Source organism: Eurytemora carolleeae, unplaced genomic scaffold (genome assembly GCF_000591075.1).
Source record: "Eurytemora carolleeae unplaced genomic scaffold, Eaff_2.0 scaffold1171, whole genome shotgun sequence".
In the NCBI taxonomy this organism is placed as follows: domain Eukaryota; kingdom Metazoa; phylum Arthropoda; class Copepoda; order Calanoida; family Temoridae; genus Eurytemora; species Eurytemora carolleeae.
In genome coordinates, this window is record NW_019397068.1 from 1 (window position 1) to 17,971 (window position 17,971).

The 17,971-nt window shown below is 34.0% G+C and overlaps 1 protein-coding gene across 1 annotated transcript; it reads right to left on the minus strand.

Moving 5' to 3' along the window:
* Positions 1-3,256: 3,256 nt before the first annotated feature.
* LOC111711566 (aspartate--tRNA ligase, cytoplasmic) lies at positions 3,257-17,707 on the minus strand. Its single transcript, XM_023485951.1, has 22 exons — positions 17,601-17,707; positions 16,873-16,944; positions 16,477-16,546; positions 15,952-16,034; positions 15,092-15,291; positions 14,331-14,443; positions 12,942-13,108; positions 12,545-12,743; positions 11,947-12,152; positions 11,243-11,347; positions 10,834-10,925; positions 9,733-9,820; positions 9,522-9,604; positions 9,017-9,087; positions 8,266-8,322; positions 7,977-8,039; positions 7,418-7,502; positions 6,096-6,170; positions 5,241-5,331; positions 4,308-4,416; positions 3,853-3,924; positions 3,257-3,462 (listed from the first exon to the last, which is right to left on the minus strand). The coding sequence occupies exons 1-22, from the start codon at positions 17,655-17,657 to the stop codon at positions 3,371-3,373; spliced, it is 2,250 nt and encodes a 749-aa protein (XP_023341719.1). The 5' UTR covers positions 17,658-17,707; the 3' UTR covers positions 3,257-3,370.
* Between the last annotated feature and the right edge of the window lie 264 nt (positions 17,708-17,971).

A 17,971-nucleotide genomic window follows, 5' to 3' on the forward strand; every position in this document is an offset into this window, starting at 1 on the left:
CAACCAACCAACCAACCAACCAACTGTGCCTAAGGAGCTGAACTTGTTTCTCTAACCGAGAAATTTCTTTCTTCTCGTCCTCTACGGCCAGCCTAATAACAAGCATTAATAAAAATACTTTTTACTACCGGAAATTCAAAAAAAGACTGTGGCGTTATTTCAAGTGAACCTGCAACAGTTGAAAAGATTCGCAACGGTTCCCTTAAAAGCTTTGTCTGACAAAGACTGAATTAAATACCAATGTTTATAATTTTGAAAAATGATTATTTTTAATTGTGATTTCTCTACTGTAAATCTCGCATTTCTAATGCAGCAGACAACATATAGAAAATTTCTAAATTAAACACTTTTAAACCATTTTCACATTATTGAAAAGAGTAAGGTTTCATGGGTACGGTTGTGAATAGGTCATTGCCATGTTCGAGTGGAGGGTCACTTAAAATTCCCCGTACAGTCTCTTTAAACAATATACCCCTGTTTACCTCAGCTGTTCTTTTCTTTGTTCTCCCAGAGTTTTAACAATTGTTTCATTAGGATTATCCTTCCCTTCCTGTTTCTCTCCTCTACACAATCATTTCATCCTCTTCTTAAGTTCGTTTATTCCTAGTATTTCTTCCGTTTTCTCTTCTTCAGAGTCAGAAATTAATGAATTTGAGCCGTGTCTTAATTCCGTCAAAAACCAATTTTAATTGAGCGCTGCTTAAATCTTGAAACATTGAATACAATTCCAAGTGGATCCAACGTTAATCAGAACGTTAATTTTATATTTTTTATTACTTCATTCACGTATTTCTTTTTTCTTATCTAAAATTACGCGATGGTGATGGACCAAACCTCTGTAGAGTAAAAAAAGTAGATGTTAGTTCCACAATTATTGAAAATATATTTCGGTCTGCGTTGACCGTCCTCAGTTCTTAAGATTGTTTCTATCAGGAAGATTAAAAACTTTGTTAGTTTTTTGTGTGTTATTTTGGTTTTATTCACCTTACTTTTTTTGCTTTTTAATATTATTTGTCATTTCATTATCTCTGAATACTTTAAAAATAAATTCATACTTTAGAGTTTGTTTATCCTAATTTTTGTTGTTGGTAGTTTCTCAAATTACTGATAAGATTTTTTGTAATTTAGTCTTATTGGGCCCCCAATAAACAGGGGTGATAAAAACTTTAAATTTTAACACTATTAACCAAAACATTCATAAAGAGAGTTAAACAAAAAAATGTAAAAACATTTTTCCCCTGTTTTGTTTTTTCCCTTGAACGGTAGATCAAAATAAAATCGAGTTAATTTAACAACAACAAAAAACCTAAAAAAAATAAGCTGTTCACATTCACCTGTGTACTGTAATCAATATCATTCAATAAATAAAAAGGTAAGTAAAGCTCCCAAAAACATTTAGTTAATTATTCATATTATTAGTGTCGTAGTTTTGGATAAAATGATTTCCTTTTTCTTCGCGGTAGATCAGCTTTCTCCATAATAAGGTTGTATTGAAGAGCACAGTTCTTCTGGGAATACCAATCCGGAGGACGACCTCAACAATTCAATCAATCAACCAACCAACCAACCAACCGCCCAAATAATTAATCAATCAATCAATTTATCAACCAATAAATCTATAAATCATTCAATCACACTCAATCAATAAATCAATCACTCAATAAATACGTTTAGGGACGCCCTATGACCACATCGCCATCCCACCATGACTATACTAAGCTGGGATTGAAATTAGGATTTATAATTCACAGATTCACAGTATCAATTCACGGTTAGTCAGGGGAATTATGGATATCTTAATGACAACTCACCCCCCCCCCTGTTAGAAAATCATTGTTTCTCTACGAGAATTTTCTTTGCTAAATCGGGGAATATACATGATTTTTAGGGGGGAAAAAATATACATGATTTTTAGGGGGGAAAATATAATTTTGGGGAGCCTAGGAATTCAGCGCCTAACCTCTATATCAAATATCCAGTGGAAAACTTTAATGATGTTTTAAATCCTTAAAGTCCTTAAAGCATGACTGATGATGACATAAGATTAAGCCATCAACGGGACAATATTCAGGTAAGTCAGGGAAGCTAATTAACTAGCCATGAGGTCTTTTAGAAACCAATGGGCATCACTTAATAGTTTTTATTGCTAAGCGCAGTGGCGTCTACAAAATCTATATATTGACCAAAAAAGCGTTAGCATTGCAAAACAAATGGTTCATCTAAAAACTACGAAAGCTTCGAGTGTAACCAACATTAAAATGCGTCATAAAAAAAATTACTTCTTTCATAAAAAATGGCTTTTTAAAAAAGTGGCTTTTTCTAAAAAAATGACTTCTTTTAATAAAAATCTACCTGGTTCCCAAAACTGTTTCATTGTTCGAGAAACTGAAACCCAGTTCTGATCTCCAGTTCTAAAATTAAACCGATTAGGAATTTAACAAGACGCCTTTAAAATGACCAATATCAATACCTCAAATATCTTTCTATATAATTCTCTCTGTTTGTTTACATGAGTACAGTTGATGCTAGAGTCAGCTGTTTGTTTACCTGAGAACAGCTGATGCTAGAGTCATCTGTTTGTATACTTGAACACAGCTGATGCAAGAGTCAGCTGTTTGTTCACCCGAATACAGCTGATGCTAGAGTCAGCTGTTTATTCACCCAAATACAGCTGATGCTAGAGTCAGCTGTTTATTTACCTCAGTACAGCTGATGCTAAAGTCAGCTGTTTGTATACCTGAGCACAACTGATGCAAGAGTCAGCTGTTTGTTCACCTGAGTACAGCTGATGCTAAAGTCAGCTGTTTGTATACCTGAGCACAACTGATGTAAGAGTCAGCTGTTTGTTACCTGAGTACAGCTGATACTAGTGTTAGCTGTTTGTTTACCTGAGCACAGCTGATGCCAGTGTCAGCTGTTTGTTTACCTGTGCACAGCTGATGCAAGAGTCAGCTATTTGTATACCTGAGTACATCTTATGCTAGTATTAGTTGTTTGTTTACCTGAGTACAGCTGATGATAGAGTCAACTGTTTGTTTATCTGAGAACAGCTGATACAAAAGTCAGCTGTTTGTTCACCTGAGTACAGCTGATACTAAGTCAGCTGTTTGTTTACCTGAGTACAGCTGATGCTAGAGTCAGCTGTTCCTTCAAAGACCAGAAATCTATCGGAGTCTGTTTCAGTTTTAATCTTTGCTGTACCCCCGACATGGTAGATTTATTTATCTGTCTATCTATCCAATCATTTTTTTAAATATCTGAAAAAAATTTCTTCAGACTGTAATTGGAAAATCACAGATAAGGCTTCCCTTGCCAGCTCTTTAAAAGGAAAGGATTAGGGATCCAAAAAGAAGATGGAGTGATCTCACGTCTACGGAGTGATCCTCTTAGGATCCCTAGGGAACATACTTGTTTTCCTGATATTATCCAGACCAAGATACAACATAGTTACTCTCTCCATACCTAAACAAGAGAACAATATTTAATACAAATACAAAGAATGCATGATGAATGAAAGAATGATAAATGATGAACAATAACTGAAAAAATGAAACAACAAAATCATGCGAGTATACGGGCTTGATCAGTTCAGCCATTTTTACGTTTATTGGATACAAACGACAAACAGATAAACAAAGTATATATATAGATAAAAGAATGAAAGGATGAATAAATGAATGAATGAATAAAAGGATGAAAGGATGTTAAAAACCAATAAACCTATGGATCAATGGATCAAAGGATCACGGGATAAATGGATCAATGAATGAATGAATTGAATAAAGAAATAAATGAATAAATGAATAAATGAAAGGATGAATAAATGAATAAATGAATAAATAAATAACTAACCTATTCCACCACCAGCGTGAGGAGGACAACCGTATCGGAAGGAATCAATGTAAGAAGAAATAGTGTGCAATTCTGAAATTAATTTAGAATGAAAATGTAAAAAAGTTTAAATTTAATAATGTTAAAAAACAAACAAAGATTATCTTTCTTTATATTGTTACCCTCGAAAGCTTTGTCTGATTAAGTATGAACTAGAAATAATGTTTTTATTTTCTTATAACTGTTAATTTTCATTTGTGGGTTCTTTGCAAAAGTGACTTGCGCATTATCTGCTAATAAGAAACAGTGGAGAAATTATTAATACACTTTTTGATTCTTAAAAACGACAATATTTCAACATTTTTAATCAGATTAAGGTTTCAAGGGTACCATTGAAAATCTTTGGATGGAGGGTTTCTTTTCACAACTATTTTACAGGTTAAAATCGATATTTACGAAAATAAGTAAATTGTTACCTATTCCATGGTGCTTGGCGCGCTCAGTCAAGTACTGCGCGTTATGAATCCTTTGCGCCCCTGATAAGATTTCTTCACCCCGCATAAACATGTCGTAAGAGTTTGAATACTAAAATAAACAAAAACGTTAAAACAACTTGTTTTCTTTAATTAAATAGAACGCCACCCCACTCATAGAACCTTATCTAGGTTCTACTCACGGCTGCTGTCTCATCTCCTCCAACCCTCCAGGATGGCACCACTATATGTCTTTAAATTGTGATCTTTGTATTGTCCATGTCTCTTGTCCTTTCTTGTGTCATATCTATAGTGGTGTTTATATTCCAGATAAATGCCAAGAAGATCCTAAAGGCCTTCCTGTGTTATTATTGAATTGATTCCTGGATTCCGGATTGTGGATCCATCTCTCTCTCTCTATCTCCTGGATACCGATCCTGAGCGTTCTCGTTCTCCTGCAGTCCAAGACAGACCAGGCGGTTCATCTACTCCTTTCCTCCTTCTCTGTTCCTTCCCTAGACGTAGCCAGGCGACCCTCGCCTGGACAGGACTAGGAGGACCACTCAGACCGGAGCAGATACACAGGTGTGTTACTTGCGGAAGGAATGGTGACTAGGAAGTGAGGGGGGGGGAGTTAAAAGTTGGATAGTGAGAGAGGAGAGGATGAATTCAGATTTAAAGTGACTGACATATTTGTGCTGAAGAGACATTAAAGAAAATTGTGAGAATTGACACTTGTCAATTTTTTCATGTCATTGATAAAATTAATACAAATAGAAGGGTTAAAAGTTGAAAAAAACGGGGTGAGAGATTAGGAACACTAATCAATTAATAAAAATAAATTGCCAAGATTAAGTAGATTATTGGACAACACGGTTTAGATTTTACAAAAACATTGTCAAGAATGTGCCAAGTTTTTGCCAATATTTAGCTTACCATGTTATTAGCTGGATCTGGCATAGTGTAGAAAGGACGAACAGCCAGAGGAAACTTATCAAGGATAAAGAAATCAGTGTCGTATTTAGCCCTGAATAAAAAGGAAACTTATCCAGGATAAAGAAATCAGTGTCAGAGTAAATATTTAAAAACCTCCAAAAATCGAAGTTGTGGGAATATTCCCCCCCTTCTTAAAAAAGGAAAAGAAAATGAAAAGAAAGTTAAATATTTCTTGTTTATATTTCAAATATAACCACATTTTGTTAGTATATTAGGTCGACGATGAACTAACATTATTCCACAATTCAGCCGAAAAACCTTAAAACATTCAAACATTTCATAAATATACCAGAGGAAAAAAGATTTTTAAGAAGAGTTGGCGAAAAGAAAATCGAGCACTAGCATATGACAGGTAAAGCATATTAAAAACTCATAAGGTTTTTAAGTTTCATTAAACGGCAAAAGCGGGACAAATAGAATACCATTTTAAAGCAACGTTGGCAGTAAAAGGAAGTCCACAATTTATTTTAAAAAACGTAAATTGGAAAATTATTTTTTCGGATCCTTTGATTATTTTCAATTGTAATTTCTCTGTAAAAGTGACTTAGAACTTGTCCGAATTAAACACTTTTCCAACTAGAAAAAAGATGATATCTTCTTCATTGCTATATAATGGTTTTAAATGTATGAATTGAACAAGCCAGTCTATAGTTTATAAATAAATATATTGAGAATTGAGATATACACTTGAAGGACACTGAATTTGTTAACATACTGAAACTGCAGTTTAAAACTATTAAACAGTCCATTCTCGCACTTATTTTATTATTAATCTTATTTGTTAAAAAAATTTACTTGACAAGACGGCCGAGTAGTTTCTCTGCAGGGGTTGAGAGGTCGTCTTCATCTCCCATTTCTACTCCAGCTTCCCTAGATAGTAATCATACATCAATATAAAGTAATTATCTCTGTTCGTCTGTTTGTTTCTTTGAATGTCATGACTCAGGAAACCTTAAATTTTGATTTGGAAACTCGGTAGAACCACGGTAATGTTCTTAGCTTGGTTTAAAAATTCTAAATTAAGTGGATCTTTTATTATAGAGATCACTTTGCTTCCAGGCAAAGCTGGGTTCTCACGCTGGTAACAGCAGTGATATTCCCAACAAAGCGGAATTTCTTGAGCAATGAGAGAGGACTTGAACTTGCAGCATTCAGTTGTCCACTTCATTTTTCAGATATAATTCTTGGAACAAAACACCCCTGACATTTCCAAATTGTGGTCTGATTTTTTTGCTTTAAAAAATTACCCGAGGGAGATCTAATCGTTAGAAATATTTCGTTCAGAATTAGACAATTTCCGTTAAATATTTAGTTGAAATCTTAACGAAATTTAATAACAAATGTTCTTTTTTCAAGGAAGGTTCAAATGGTTTCTCATTAGGTTACATAAGGTGGTCCAAAAGTGAAGCATGGCTCAAATTTGGTCGTGTGGCAAGGAACTTCGCACTTTACAAGAAAATGTTGATTGGATGTTTTAAAAATAGGAAGAAGTCCAGACTGAAAAAACCAGGACACGGAAAAGACTTGAACCTCCAATCCATTACTGGAGTCCATTGTCAATCCCGCCCTTTGTGATTTGATTTGATTTGACAATGCCCGATTCACATCAGTATCCTTAAAACCTTTATTTGATTTATAATGTAGTAGATATTGTCATTTTTCAGGGTTTATAAGTGTTAATTTCTAATAATTCCCATATATTTTCTTGTCGCAGAAATGCGCAATTAATTTTTGTTAAGAGCTCACAGTTAATAATAATCAATTTTCAAAATTATTAACTTTAATATGTACTTCTTACTTAATCAGACGTAGCTTTTAAGGGTACCACTGTAAATTAGGCATTGCCATCTTTGCTTGGAGGGTCACTTGAAATTATGCTTACAATCTCTTTAAAATGTGTATCTTAAAAACACTTCCAATGTTTTAGATGATCCTTCGACACTTGGATTCGAATCCTTGGATTTAAGGATCAGTATCTATGGAGCTAAAATGTTGCGGATCCGGATCCAAGACGCTAAACAGTTATAGTCCCAAATACAGCCGATCCGGATCCATGGAGCTCAAATGTTGTGGATCTATTGGATCCGGATCCAACGAACATACAATCCCAAATTTACCTCAACATCTGAACAGCTTCTGGGAATTCCAGTCGAAGAGGTGGATCAAGGAACTTGAAGGGTTCATGAGGGTATTGGACACACACTGAACATGTATTAAAGCTGAATACAATAAATGAATTTTTGTGTAAATACTAAAAATAAATGTCTCTGATATCAATCTGATTAATATTTGTATCATCTTGTGGTGTAAACATATTTATCTGGTATAAATGTGTCTGGTGTAAATCTGGTATGAATGTGTTTGATGTAAATCTATATATCTAGTATGACATTGTCTGGTATTATGATATCTGGTATAAATGAGTCTGATGTATATCTGTAGAACTGGGGTAATGTGTCTGGTGTAAATCTATATATCTTGTATGTCTGTGTCTGGATTGCTGATATCTGGTATGAATCGAGTCTGGAGTGAATCTATTTATCTATTAAAAATCAGAAAATAAGTGTTTAAAACATGATTTGAAGTTTAAAATCTGAAGATCTGGTGTAAATCTATACATCTGGTATTAATGTGTCTGGTGTAAATCTGTAGATCTGGTATAAATGTGTCTGTTACCGGTTTGAATCTCATTCTGGTATCTGTCCCGCAGTCCCTTGAACATCTCCGTAAACATATCTCCTGCTCTCAATCAATCAATCAATCAACAATAAATCATTATATCTATCAATGAAGTATCAACCGACCAACCAACCATAAAAATAATCAATGAATTAAGTATTTACCACTTATACCATTTCAAATACTAGATGCATCGGTAATTATATTAGACAAACCATCCGTGAATCAAATTTATCACATAATCAATCAAATAAACAACAAATTTTTTGATTAATTGATTTAGTTCCTATAACGTCAAGAACCTCGTGGTAATGAAACTTGAACGCCATTTCTAAATCAAGTCCTGTAAATTAATAGAAGTTAGTCCACAGAAATGAGATTTTACAATTTTTAATGTTTCTTTTTTTACAAAAACACTTCCGTTTATAAATTCATTTTGTTCATTGTTTTATAAGAATCCACAAAATAGTGTCTAGTTGTAAAGTCTGGGATGTGGGTAGGGCTGGGCACGTTCCAACTTTTTTGAAATCGTTCTAGATGTGTTGAATAAACTACATCTAAACTTAAACTATGTTTTTCTCTTTTTTGACTTTCTGAAACAATAAACTTTTTCCAATTCATAACGTTAACCTCAAAAGTTTTAGAAAAAAAGTCCTAAATTTTAGGGGAAAAAAGTCCAAGGAATCTAAAACTCAAGACTTCATTTCCAGTGACATTTTCACTTCAGAAAATAAGGACTTTTTTACTAAAGTTTTTATTTCCAAGGTTTTTTCTTTCAGAAACTTTTCCTTCAAAGGACTATCTTACATGAATTAGATAGCCATGTTAAGAATTTTAAAAACTGTAAAATTTTATTTTTTAATTGCGCGTTTCTACAGTAGGAAAACAATGTAGAAATGACCAGAATTTAACACTTTTAAAGCTATATGATAAACGATCTTATTAACCAGATAAAAAAAATTCAAGGCTACCGGGGATGCCCGATTTTTAAAATTGAAGAATCCATTGAAATTCCGACAGTTTCCTCTAATAGTTACCAACGAATTCAGTTAGATGTCTATGGGTGTTAGAATCCTCTGCTCTGAATACACCTCCGACAGTGTAGACTCTGCACAACAAGGGATTAACCATCAAGTTGAGGTCAAATCAAGATCAACTCAAGGTCAAATCAAGGTCAAATCAAGATAAACTCAAGGTCAAATCAAGGTCAAATCAAGGTCAAATCAAGGTGAAATTAAATATAAGCAAATGTCGAAAAATTAAAAACAAAGAAAAAAATGGAAAAAAATTCGACCAAAAAAGAACAAAAAAATGTCTCTCTATTTTTTTTGATCTCAATGCGATATTCGTAAATATTAAATATCACATTTTCTGCATATTAATGTGATATGTGCAGGTGCATGAATATCATGAAATTTTCTTATATACTCCGTGAGGAGTCCTGAAAATAATCATATCATAAACTAAAATTAACAAGTAGCTTACAGAAAAATGGTTAGCAATCAATCATTGACTCAAATCAAATCAATCAATCAATCCTTCCTGTCAAAATCTGCTGCAATGGCCATCTGCTTGTAGAGCTGGGGAGACTGGGCCAGGTAGGCGGATCCTTTGAAGTAGGACACCTAGACAGAGGACATTCAATCAATAAATCAATCAACCATAATTCAATCAATCAATTGGTCAACCAACTAATTAATCGATCGATCCATCCATCCTTGAATAATTGTCAATTAATCATCAATAATCCTACCTTGAAAACATTGGCTCCACCCTCACTTGCTGCACTAATTATTTTCGGAGTATGGATCTCCACAAATCCTTTGCCAGCCAAGGACTCTCTGAAATAAACATGAAAAATTGTCAACAAATGTTAAATGCTGAAAATTTCATAAAAGGGACTGTCTGGGAATTATAAGGGACCATCCATTTAAAAAAGGGCATGCCCCGATTTGCAACGGTACTCTTTAAAATTGGCCAATGGGAAAGATATCGCAGTTTTACTAGTTGGGGAAAATGTTCAATTCCAAGAAAAGTTCCTCCATTCAAGAGAAAAACCAAAAAAAAAAAAAAAAATTTTTTAAGATAAAAAGGTCTGATTTCATATGGATTCTTGATTTCAAAAAAGTTTTCAGGGTAACGCTGTGAACATTTCACTCTATAAATAAAGTACAATTTCTAAGAATAAACATTAAACTCCTAACCCCATATCAAACAGTGAAAATCTAGTCTCTAAATATATTAGGTTTACTTGTCTTTTTGTTGGTTTGTTTATTTCCAAACCAAAGCTCAACAGATTATGCCCAATTTTCAAAAAAAAATTTAGCGTCAAAATATTTTCAAATTATAAAATAAAGACGTTTAAAAAATCTGCGAAATCTTTTTGGTATTACTTTAAAATGTACGAAATGCAACAACGGGCAGAGATTATTTTCAAAATTACTTAACTCAATCAATCAATCAGAGTTTAGGGATGTCCTACTCAAGGAGTATGAAATAGAAGGGAGATACAACTGACGCGGCCCGCCCTACCATATGATCATGCATGCTTTGCAGACGGTACTTCATTTGAATAAGAAATATTCAGAATAGGTCATTGTATACGCGGTAATTGTACATTGTACATCAAACAAATATTTCTTATGCAAATGGAGTACCGTCTGCAAAGCATGTATAATCATATAATCTGTTATATCTCCCTTCTATTCCATACTCCTTGGTCCTACTGCCCATATATCAAACTCAAAATGAAATTATTATATCAAGAATGAGCTATGGTTTTACAGCCTGTATTTAAGGATTAAAAATAAAACGTGATTTTTTTAAATGAAAGAATATTCTTTGGATATTTGACCTAAAAAGATGGCAAACTCCTGCTTCAAGTCTAAATATTGCCTGATTGGCCGGGGTTCTTAAATCCAGAACACGGTTATCAAGTCTAGTATCCTAAATATATATTAAAATGTTAAAAATAACAAAAATTAATAATATAGCTAAATCAACTTAATTTCTTCATTATTCCAACCGCAAATTATACTTTAATCTTTTTTTTAAAAACCTATTTATTTTTCAAACAAGTTAACTAATTTGATTATTATTACATAAAAAAGATATCCCCGAAAACGCTTAATTTCTCTAAAAGCTCTTTATAACCCCACCTTGGAAAATACTGATCTTTTTCTGTGAAGATGATTATCAATCACAAATAAGATATCAATAGCCAAATTTTTATTTTAATTCCTAAATCCCTAAATCTAACTGACCGGGTTGACCCGAGCAAAGGTTCCTTCGTCTTCGTCCGATATTCTCCGGGCAGCGTCCTCTATCTGTAGTGGTAGCTGGGGGTCAGAGGCAGATACAACCCAGACCTTTACAATCAATCAATCAATCAATCAATCAATCAAATAATCAACCATCAATCAATCAATCAACCAACCAATTTTTTGATATCTGCGTCTTTATTTTGGTGGTAGATACAACCCAAAACGTAACCCAAACCTTAACGATCAATCAATTAATCTAGCCTTTACAATCAATCAATCAAACTTTGAAAATCAATTTTAAAACAATTAAACGAACTTTCAAAATTAACCATCAACTGGTCATAAAAAAAAGTTCACCAATTAAACTTAGACAGTCAATCAATTAATCAATCGTTAACAATCTGTTAATCATACTTTATAAATTACCTTCTATTTTCTACTTTATACATAATTACCTGATGCACATGAAGTTCTATATTCTGTTGTGTACATAATTACCTGGTGTACATGTAGTTCTATTTTCTACTGTGTACATAATTACCTGGTGCACATGAAGCTCTATATTCTGCTGTGTACATAATTAAATGTAGTTCTATATTATACTGTGTTCATAATTACCTGGTGTACATGTAGTGCTATATTCGGCTGTGTACATAATTACCTGGTGTACATGTAGTTCTATATTCTACTGTGTTCATAATTACCTGGTGTACATGCAGTTCTATATTCTGTTGTGTACAGCTCTCTATCTTCTCTGCTGCCTTGACCACCTCCGCCTGGACGTCCACGATGCTCTCCTTGCTGATATGGGAGATGAACTTGACCATCTGTTTACTGATCCTCTCGTTGACGAACCCGAGGCACTGGACAGTGTCCTGCTGTTCACGAATTACGAAGAAACACTGCTTTCCTAGATTAGAGAAAGATTAAGATATTGTAAGCCTCTAATCAATCCACCACATCCTCTGAAAATCCTCTTAATCGTCTTAGATAAATCCTCTACTCCTGCTTATAATTGTTAAAAATCCCCCTATTATTCCCTTAACCAGCTAAAAATCCCTGATCCTGCTGAAAAATCCCTCTACTACTTCTAAAAATATCCTTCTCTTTCTGAAAATTCCCAACTCTCATCCTTAAAAATTCCCTACTTCAGCTAAAAATCCCCTACTTCAGCTAAAAATTCCCTACTTCAGCTAAAAATTCCCTACTTCAGCTAAAAATCCCTTAACACCGCTAAAAAATTTCCCTATTACTTAAAAAAAAATTTTAAAATTGACATCCGTGACCCCAAGTCAAGTTTACCTTTAGCCCTGGAGGTGTGAAGTCTTCCTCTGATATAAACAACATTTCCAGCCATCTTAGGTTTCAAGTCCTTGACAGCGGTGATGGTGACAGAACCCTTGTTCTTACTTTGGTTCATCTCCTGGACACCGTAGTTCCCTTCAGATACATCAGGTCCTTCATTCTCATCCTGCTGGGCTCCATCCTTACCCTCATCTACCTAGAACGAGTAAACATGACTATTTAAGGTCCTAAAACCTCGCCCTGCCAAACGCCATTTTTGCCTTTATTATCTTTATCTTAACTATCTTAACAATTTAGTTCAATTTCATCAAATCAAGTATAAATCTAAAAAGGAAACCAAAATAGGACCTACTGAATGTCTTTCATTTATCTATTTTTTTTATCCTTCTCTAACCTTATGGGTGGCCTTCTTTGCAGCTTTCTCTGCCTTCTTAGCTTCCCTCTTCTTCTGTGTATCTGACTTCTCCCCATCCTCCTTCTCCTTCACCGGGGCCTTATTCTCCTTCCCCTTCTCCTTCTTGACCTCAGGAGCTGAAGATGTAGATGGTTTCCAGTCTGAACCTATATAGAACTATTATAAAATATTAAATACTAGACTGGAGACCCAGCTTTGCCTTGCAACTAAGCTTTACCTTTAAAACCTTTTCAACTTTGAATCTATGATCCATTTCCATAGTTCTACCGAGTTCCTCAATAAAATTTGAGGCAAATTGTTCAAGAGCAGATAACTATTTTATATATTGTAGATAATTAAAATCACGAGAGCAGTCAACCATCATTTCATGGAAATCCGAGCACTAAGGGTTACTCACAAAGGATGAGACTGTAAAGACGACCTTTTTAAAATGACGATCTCAAGGTTGAAATTAATCGTCCGCAGTATTTTGATGGCTTATTTCTTGATTAGGCAAAGAAAGAAACAAGCCATCAAAATACAGTTCAAATTCCGTACAGTCGTCTCTGAAGTATCGCCTTTAGTAGGTAACCCTGTAAACTATGGACTAATTCCCAACAATAGTTGTTTTTAAAACCACGCAACCAAAAAAAGACCCCCCCCCCCCCACGAAAAGAAACCGGAGAGCTGAATAAAACTAAATTTTCCAACCCTAAACATATCTAAATAATTTATAAATATACCGAAAATGCTTTCATTTGTTTTTATTCAAACTATCTTCAAATAAAAATTGCATGAAGGAAAGAATTGAAGAATGAAAAGATAAATAACAGTAAATAAATCAAATAAATAACCCAGACCAGGGGTGTATATTTTTCATAACAAACACCCCCCTTTTTTATTTTTTTATGACTTCTGAGCCCGCGATTTAAAAACTTCGGCTCGAGCCCTAATTCCTTAAACCCGACTTTAAGACCCAATCTTAGACTCAACTCTGACGACAGCTTGTGCCACGTGTTTGACAGCTGCAAGATCTTTGGCTCGACTTAAGGAGTTAGGCCCAAAAAAATAAAACCGACCTTGGTTGGTTTTAGTGGAGAATAAGGCTCAATGTTGCGTCTTGTTCTAATAAAAACTGGGAATGCGCTTATTCCTATCATAAAAATCTGCCAAATAGAATATTAAACCGGTTTTTTGAATTCAACTCGGTGGAAAATAAGATGCAACTTGAATCCGAAAGCTCGAGCCGTAAATAAGGTCCAACGACAGCTTAGATCCGAGCCGTATTTCCCCGAGTTTTTTAAATCGCGGGCTCTGGAGAAAATAAGTGTTTTTCTAAAAAGGGGTTAGGGAATTATTTCATAGGAAAACATACAACCCTGAAATTACCTGTCTCAGCTTTAAAAGCTGCTTTAAGTTCAAGAAGAGCGTTGACTGCTGCTTCTACATCAGGTTTAGCAGCTTTGGCAGCTTTCAGCTCTCTCACTTTCTCTCCTTGAGCCCTAGACATGATAGGAATATTATTACTTTTGTTACTACAGTGGTTGCGATTATATCAATATCATGCTGACGCCTTTCAATTTAAATTTTGATTTTTATCAAGCTATTTAACAGCATGGATACATATAAACATAAAAGTCAAGGAAAGCTGTCAATGAAAAAAGCTTCTCTTAGATTACTTGCAAACTTGTAATTCAACAACCCTTGTAAAAAATCAAAACTTAATTTAAAAAGTCGTCTTCATTGTATTGATACAATCGCATTATTATTTAAAAAGACAACCCGTCATTAATTAAAATTGGGGCCGACGCTTCTAGTTTCTCTCATGATTATCCTCTCCCCTTCATAATGTTGGAAGTTTTCACCTTTTCATAAGGAGCATAAGGAAGGGTAATCTGGAAAGAGCCTCGATAATATTCCTAGTTTGTTATTGCTGTAAATCAACAATATGAAAATAAAGATAAAAAGGGAAATATAAATTAGATAAAACAGGTTGCAAATTGAAAACCGATTTTCCTAAATAGCTTCATCACAAAAAATGGAACTTGATGGAATTTTCACTAAAGGGTTTATCAAATAAGTATATTGCGTAAAGGCAAATAAAACTATAGTACAAAAAAGGAGATATATTTTTAATAAAAAGTGCTTACTTAATCTTCACATCAATTTCCGCAGCTTTACCGGTCAGACTAGGAGCCGCTGGGGCAGCTGCTACTGATGCTTTTGCTGGAGCAGCAGTTTTAGCAGGAGCAGAAGCTTTGACGGGAGCAGCTTCAGGTTTCCAATCCTTGCCAGTAGCTGCCTTGAACTCGGCCTTTAAAGCCAACAGGGTTTTTACAGCTCCATCAATCTGAGTTGAAAATAAAAATTGAAAATCCCCGAAAGAGACAAAAAATACCTTTATCATAATTTAGAACGACACCATTTGTAGAGTGGCATGTCCGATTTATAATCAACAGTATCCGTAAAAGTTTTATCTGATTTAATATATGCCATCATTTTCTCTTTGAAAATTGATTATTATCAATTTAGGTTTCTATATAAAATGACTTTAGGATTTCTGCTTCGAACTCATTCAGGTAAATAGTCAGAATTAAATTAATTATTAGTAAAACGATTTTAAAGGCCGGGTACCGCTGTGAATTGGGCTTGCCCCATTTTTTTTAAAAAAGATCTCTTGAAGTTACAGTAGTACATTTACAGATCCAGATCATTAACAAGGAAAAAAGTTAGAACTGGTGTTTTATTTCTAAACAACCGTTCAAGAAGAAGACATGATTATATATTTTAAAGAATATGATAAGTTTTTATGCTCTGGGGAAAAAACTTGAAGACTTGGCATGTATGTATATGCAAGTTTTTAACCCTTTTAATACTTTTTACCCAAAAATGTATTTATTTTCCCCAATTTAGCAAATACTGTGAGGGGGGAAACTATCAAAGGGGGGAATAATTCTGCAAGAAATGATACACCCCAGGAAGTGGAATATTTTCAATTTTTTATAATTTCCTGATCTTTGGCAGCTTTCTCGGCTTTCAGCTTTCTTACGCTCTCCCCTTGAGCTTGGATTTTACTACTCAGCTCTGATTCCTGGAATCAAATTAAACATTAAAATTGTACAATTATATTTGCCCTAACGACCTAATTTTTTTTATGTAGGATCCAGAGGCCGAATTTAAAAATATGAGCCGCTTCTCAAACTTAAGGCGCGGCTTAAACATGGTTAGTTTCACTTTAAATTGTATTCAGTGTTTTAAGATTTGAGCCTGAGCTTAATTGGAACCTGTTTTTGGCGGTTCAGAAACGCGGTTTAAATTCTCCGTCGAAAAAAAAAATTAAATAGATTTTTAAAAATCCACCAATTAAAATAGAAAAATATTCGAAAAAATAAAAAGTTATTCTTTAAATTGCACAATATAACAACATACAATATAAAACAAAAACAAAAAAATTTGCGGATTTAATAATATTTTTTTCGCCCATTTTTAAAATTTAACAAAAATCAAAAACTTTTGGACACAAATTTGTTTAAATTTGTATTTCCGCCAGCTGCAGCAGGGGCAGGAGCAGTTGAATCTGGTTTCCAGTCCTGGCCAGTCTCACTCTACAATCAATCAATATCAATCAATCATATTATTCAAAACGTTCACATTAAATTTAATATAAAAAAATGTATCAAATTTTGATAAAAATATCAACAAAACTTAAGACTAATTAAAATCTACCATTGGGACTGTAAGCTTTATTTCAGTTACCGTGTATGCAAAGATGACAAAACACAATTTACAACGGTACCCTGGAAACCTTAATCTGATCCATACAAAAAAGGGTACTGTTGCAAATCGACAGGCATTGCCATATTTGCATGGAGGGACACTTGAAATTACGCTTACAGTCCCTTTAATATTGTCAAGAACACAAACTATCTACCTTGTATTTAGCTTTCAATTCTAGAAGAATTTTGACTTCTGCAGTAATAGCATCCTTCGATGCTTTAGCTGTCTAAACACAGACAAAACAAAGTCAGAAGTAAAAATTAATTGCTTTGCATCCAAGCGCGCTACAGTTGGGGGTTAAATACCACTAGAAATTTTTAAAAGGTAAAGAACCCATNATGAATCCTGGATCTGTCATGTAAATATGGATCCAGGATCTATCATGTAAATATGGATCCAGGATCTGTCTTGTAAATACGGATCCTGGAAAGCTGTCATGTAAATATGGATCCTGGATCTGTCATGTAAATATGGATCCAGGATCTGTCATGTAAATATGAATCCTGGATCTGTCATATAAATATGGATCCTGGATCTGTCATGTAAATATGGATCCTGGATCTGTCATGTAAATATGGATCCTGGATAGCTGTCATGTAAATATGGATCATGAATCTGTCATGAATATACAAATCCTGGATCTGTTATGTAAATATGGATCCAGGAACTGTCATACATACTAAAGAACGCAAAGTTTCTGAACTAAATTTTTTTTTTATATTAAAGTCGAGGTCTTCAATAAATTGTTAGTAGAGGAGGGGGGGGAGGCGTTGTCTACGAGAGGAACTCAATTCTGAGAAAGGTTTTTTGTGACAATAGTGCGAATGGACAAAAACAAAATTCTGAAAAGGGTCGAATAAAAATTTCTCAGCATATTTTTACCTTCAAATCGCGGATTTTATCTCCCTGAACTATTATCTGAGAATTCAGATCCGACATTTTCAAATCTGAATGACGACGCCAACCGGCTTTATCGGAATTGAAGAATTTTTAACAAACAAATTACGATTATAAATGTAATAAAGCAAAACTACATTTAAATTGCTAGATAATCGATTTAAAAATAAAAAATAAAAAAATAAGCAACAATAATACTAAACTATTGCATCAGTTTCTTAAGTTTTTTCTCCACCGTGTTGCTGAATCGAAATACAAATTTAGAATGCGCAGAGTTGCCGCGTTCAAATTTTTTTTAATCGAATTGTCGTCTTTTGTGAGTCTATGACGCTATCAATGAATCATTTTAATAATTA

What these genes read in the sequence shown, in the direction of transcription:
- LOC111711566 (XM_023485951.1), bottom strand. Translation starts at nt 17,657, where the DNA reads ATGTCGGATCTGAATTCTCAGATAATAGTTCAGGGAGATAAAATCCGC. An exon ending in ATTGCAGCAGATTTTGACAG is followed by an intron (nt 9,088 to 9,521) that starts GAAGGATTGATT and finishes CTTGTTGTGCAG; the next exon opens with AGTCTACACTGTCGGAGGTG. An exon ending in CCAGAATGAGATTCAAACCG is followed by an intron (nt 7,503 to 7,976) that starts GTAACAGACACA and finishes ATACATGTTCAG; the next exon opens with TGTGTGTCCAATACCCTCAT.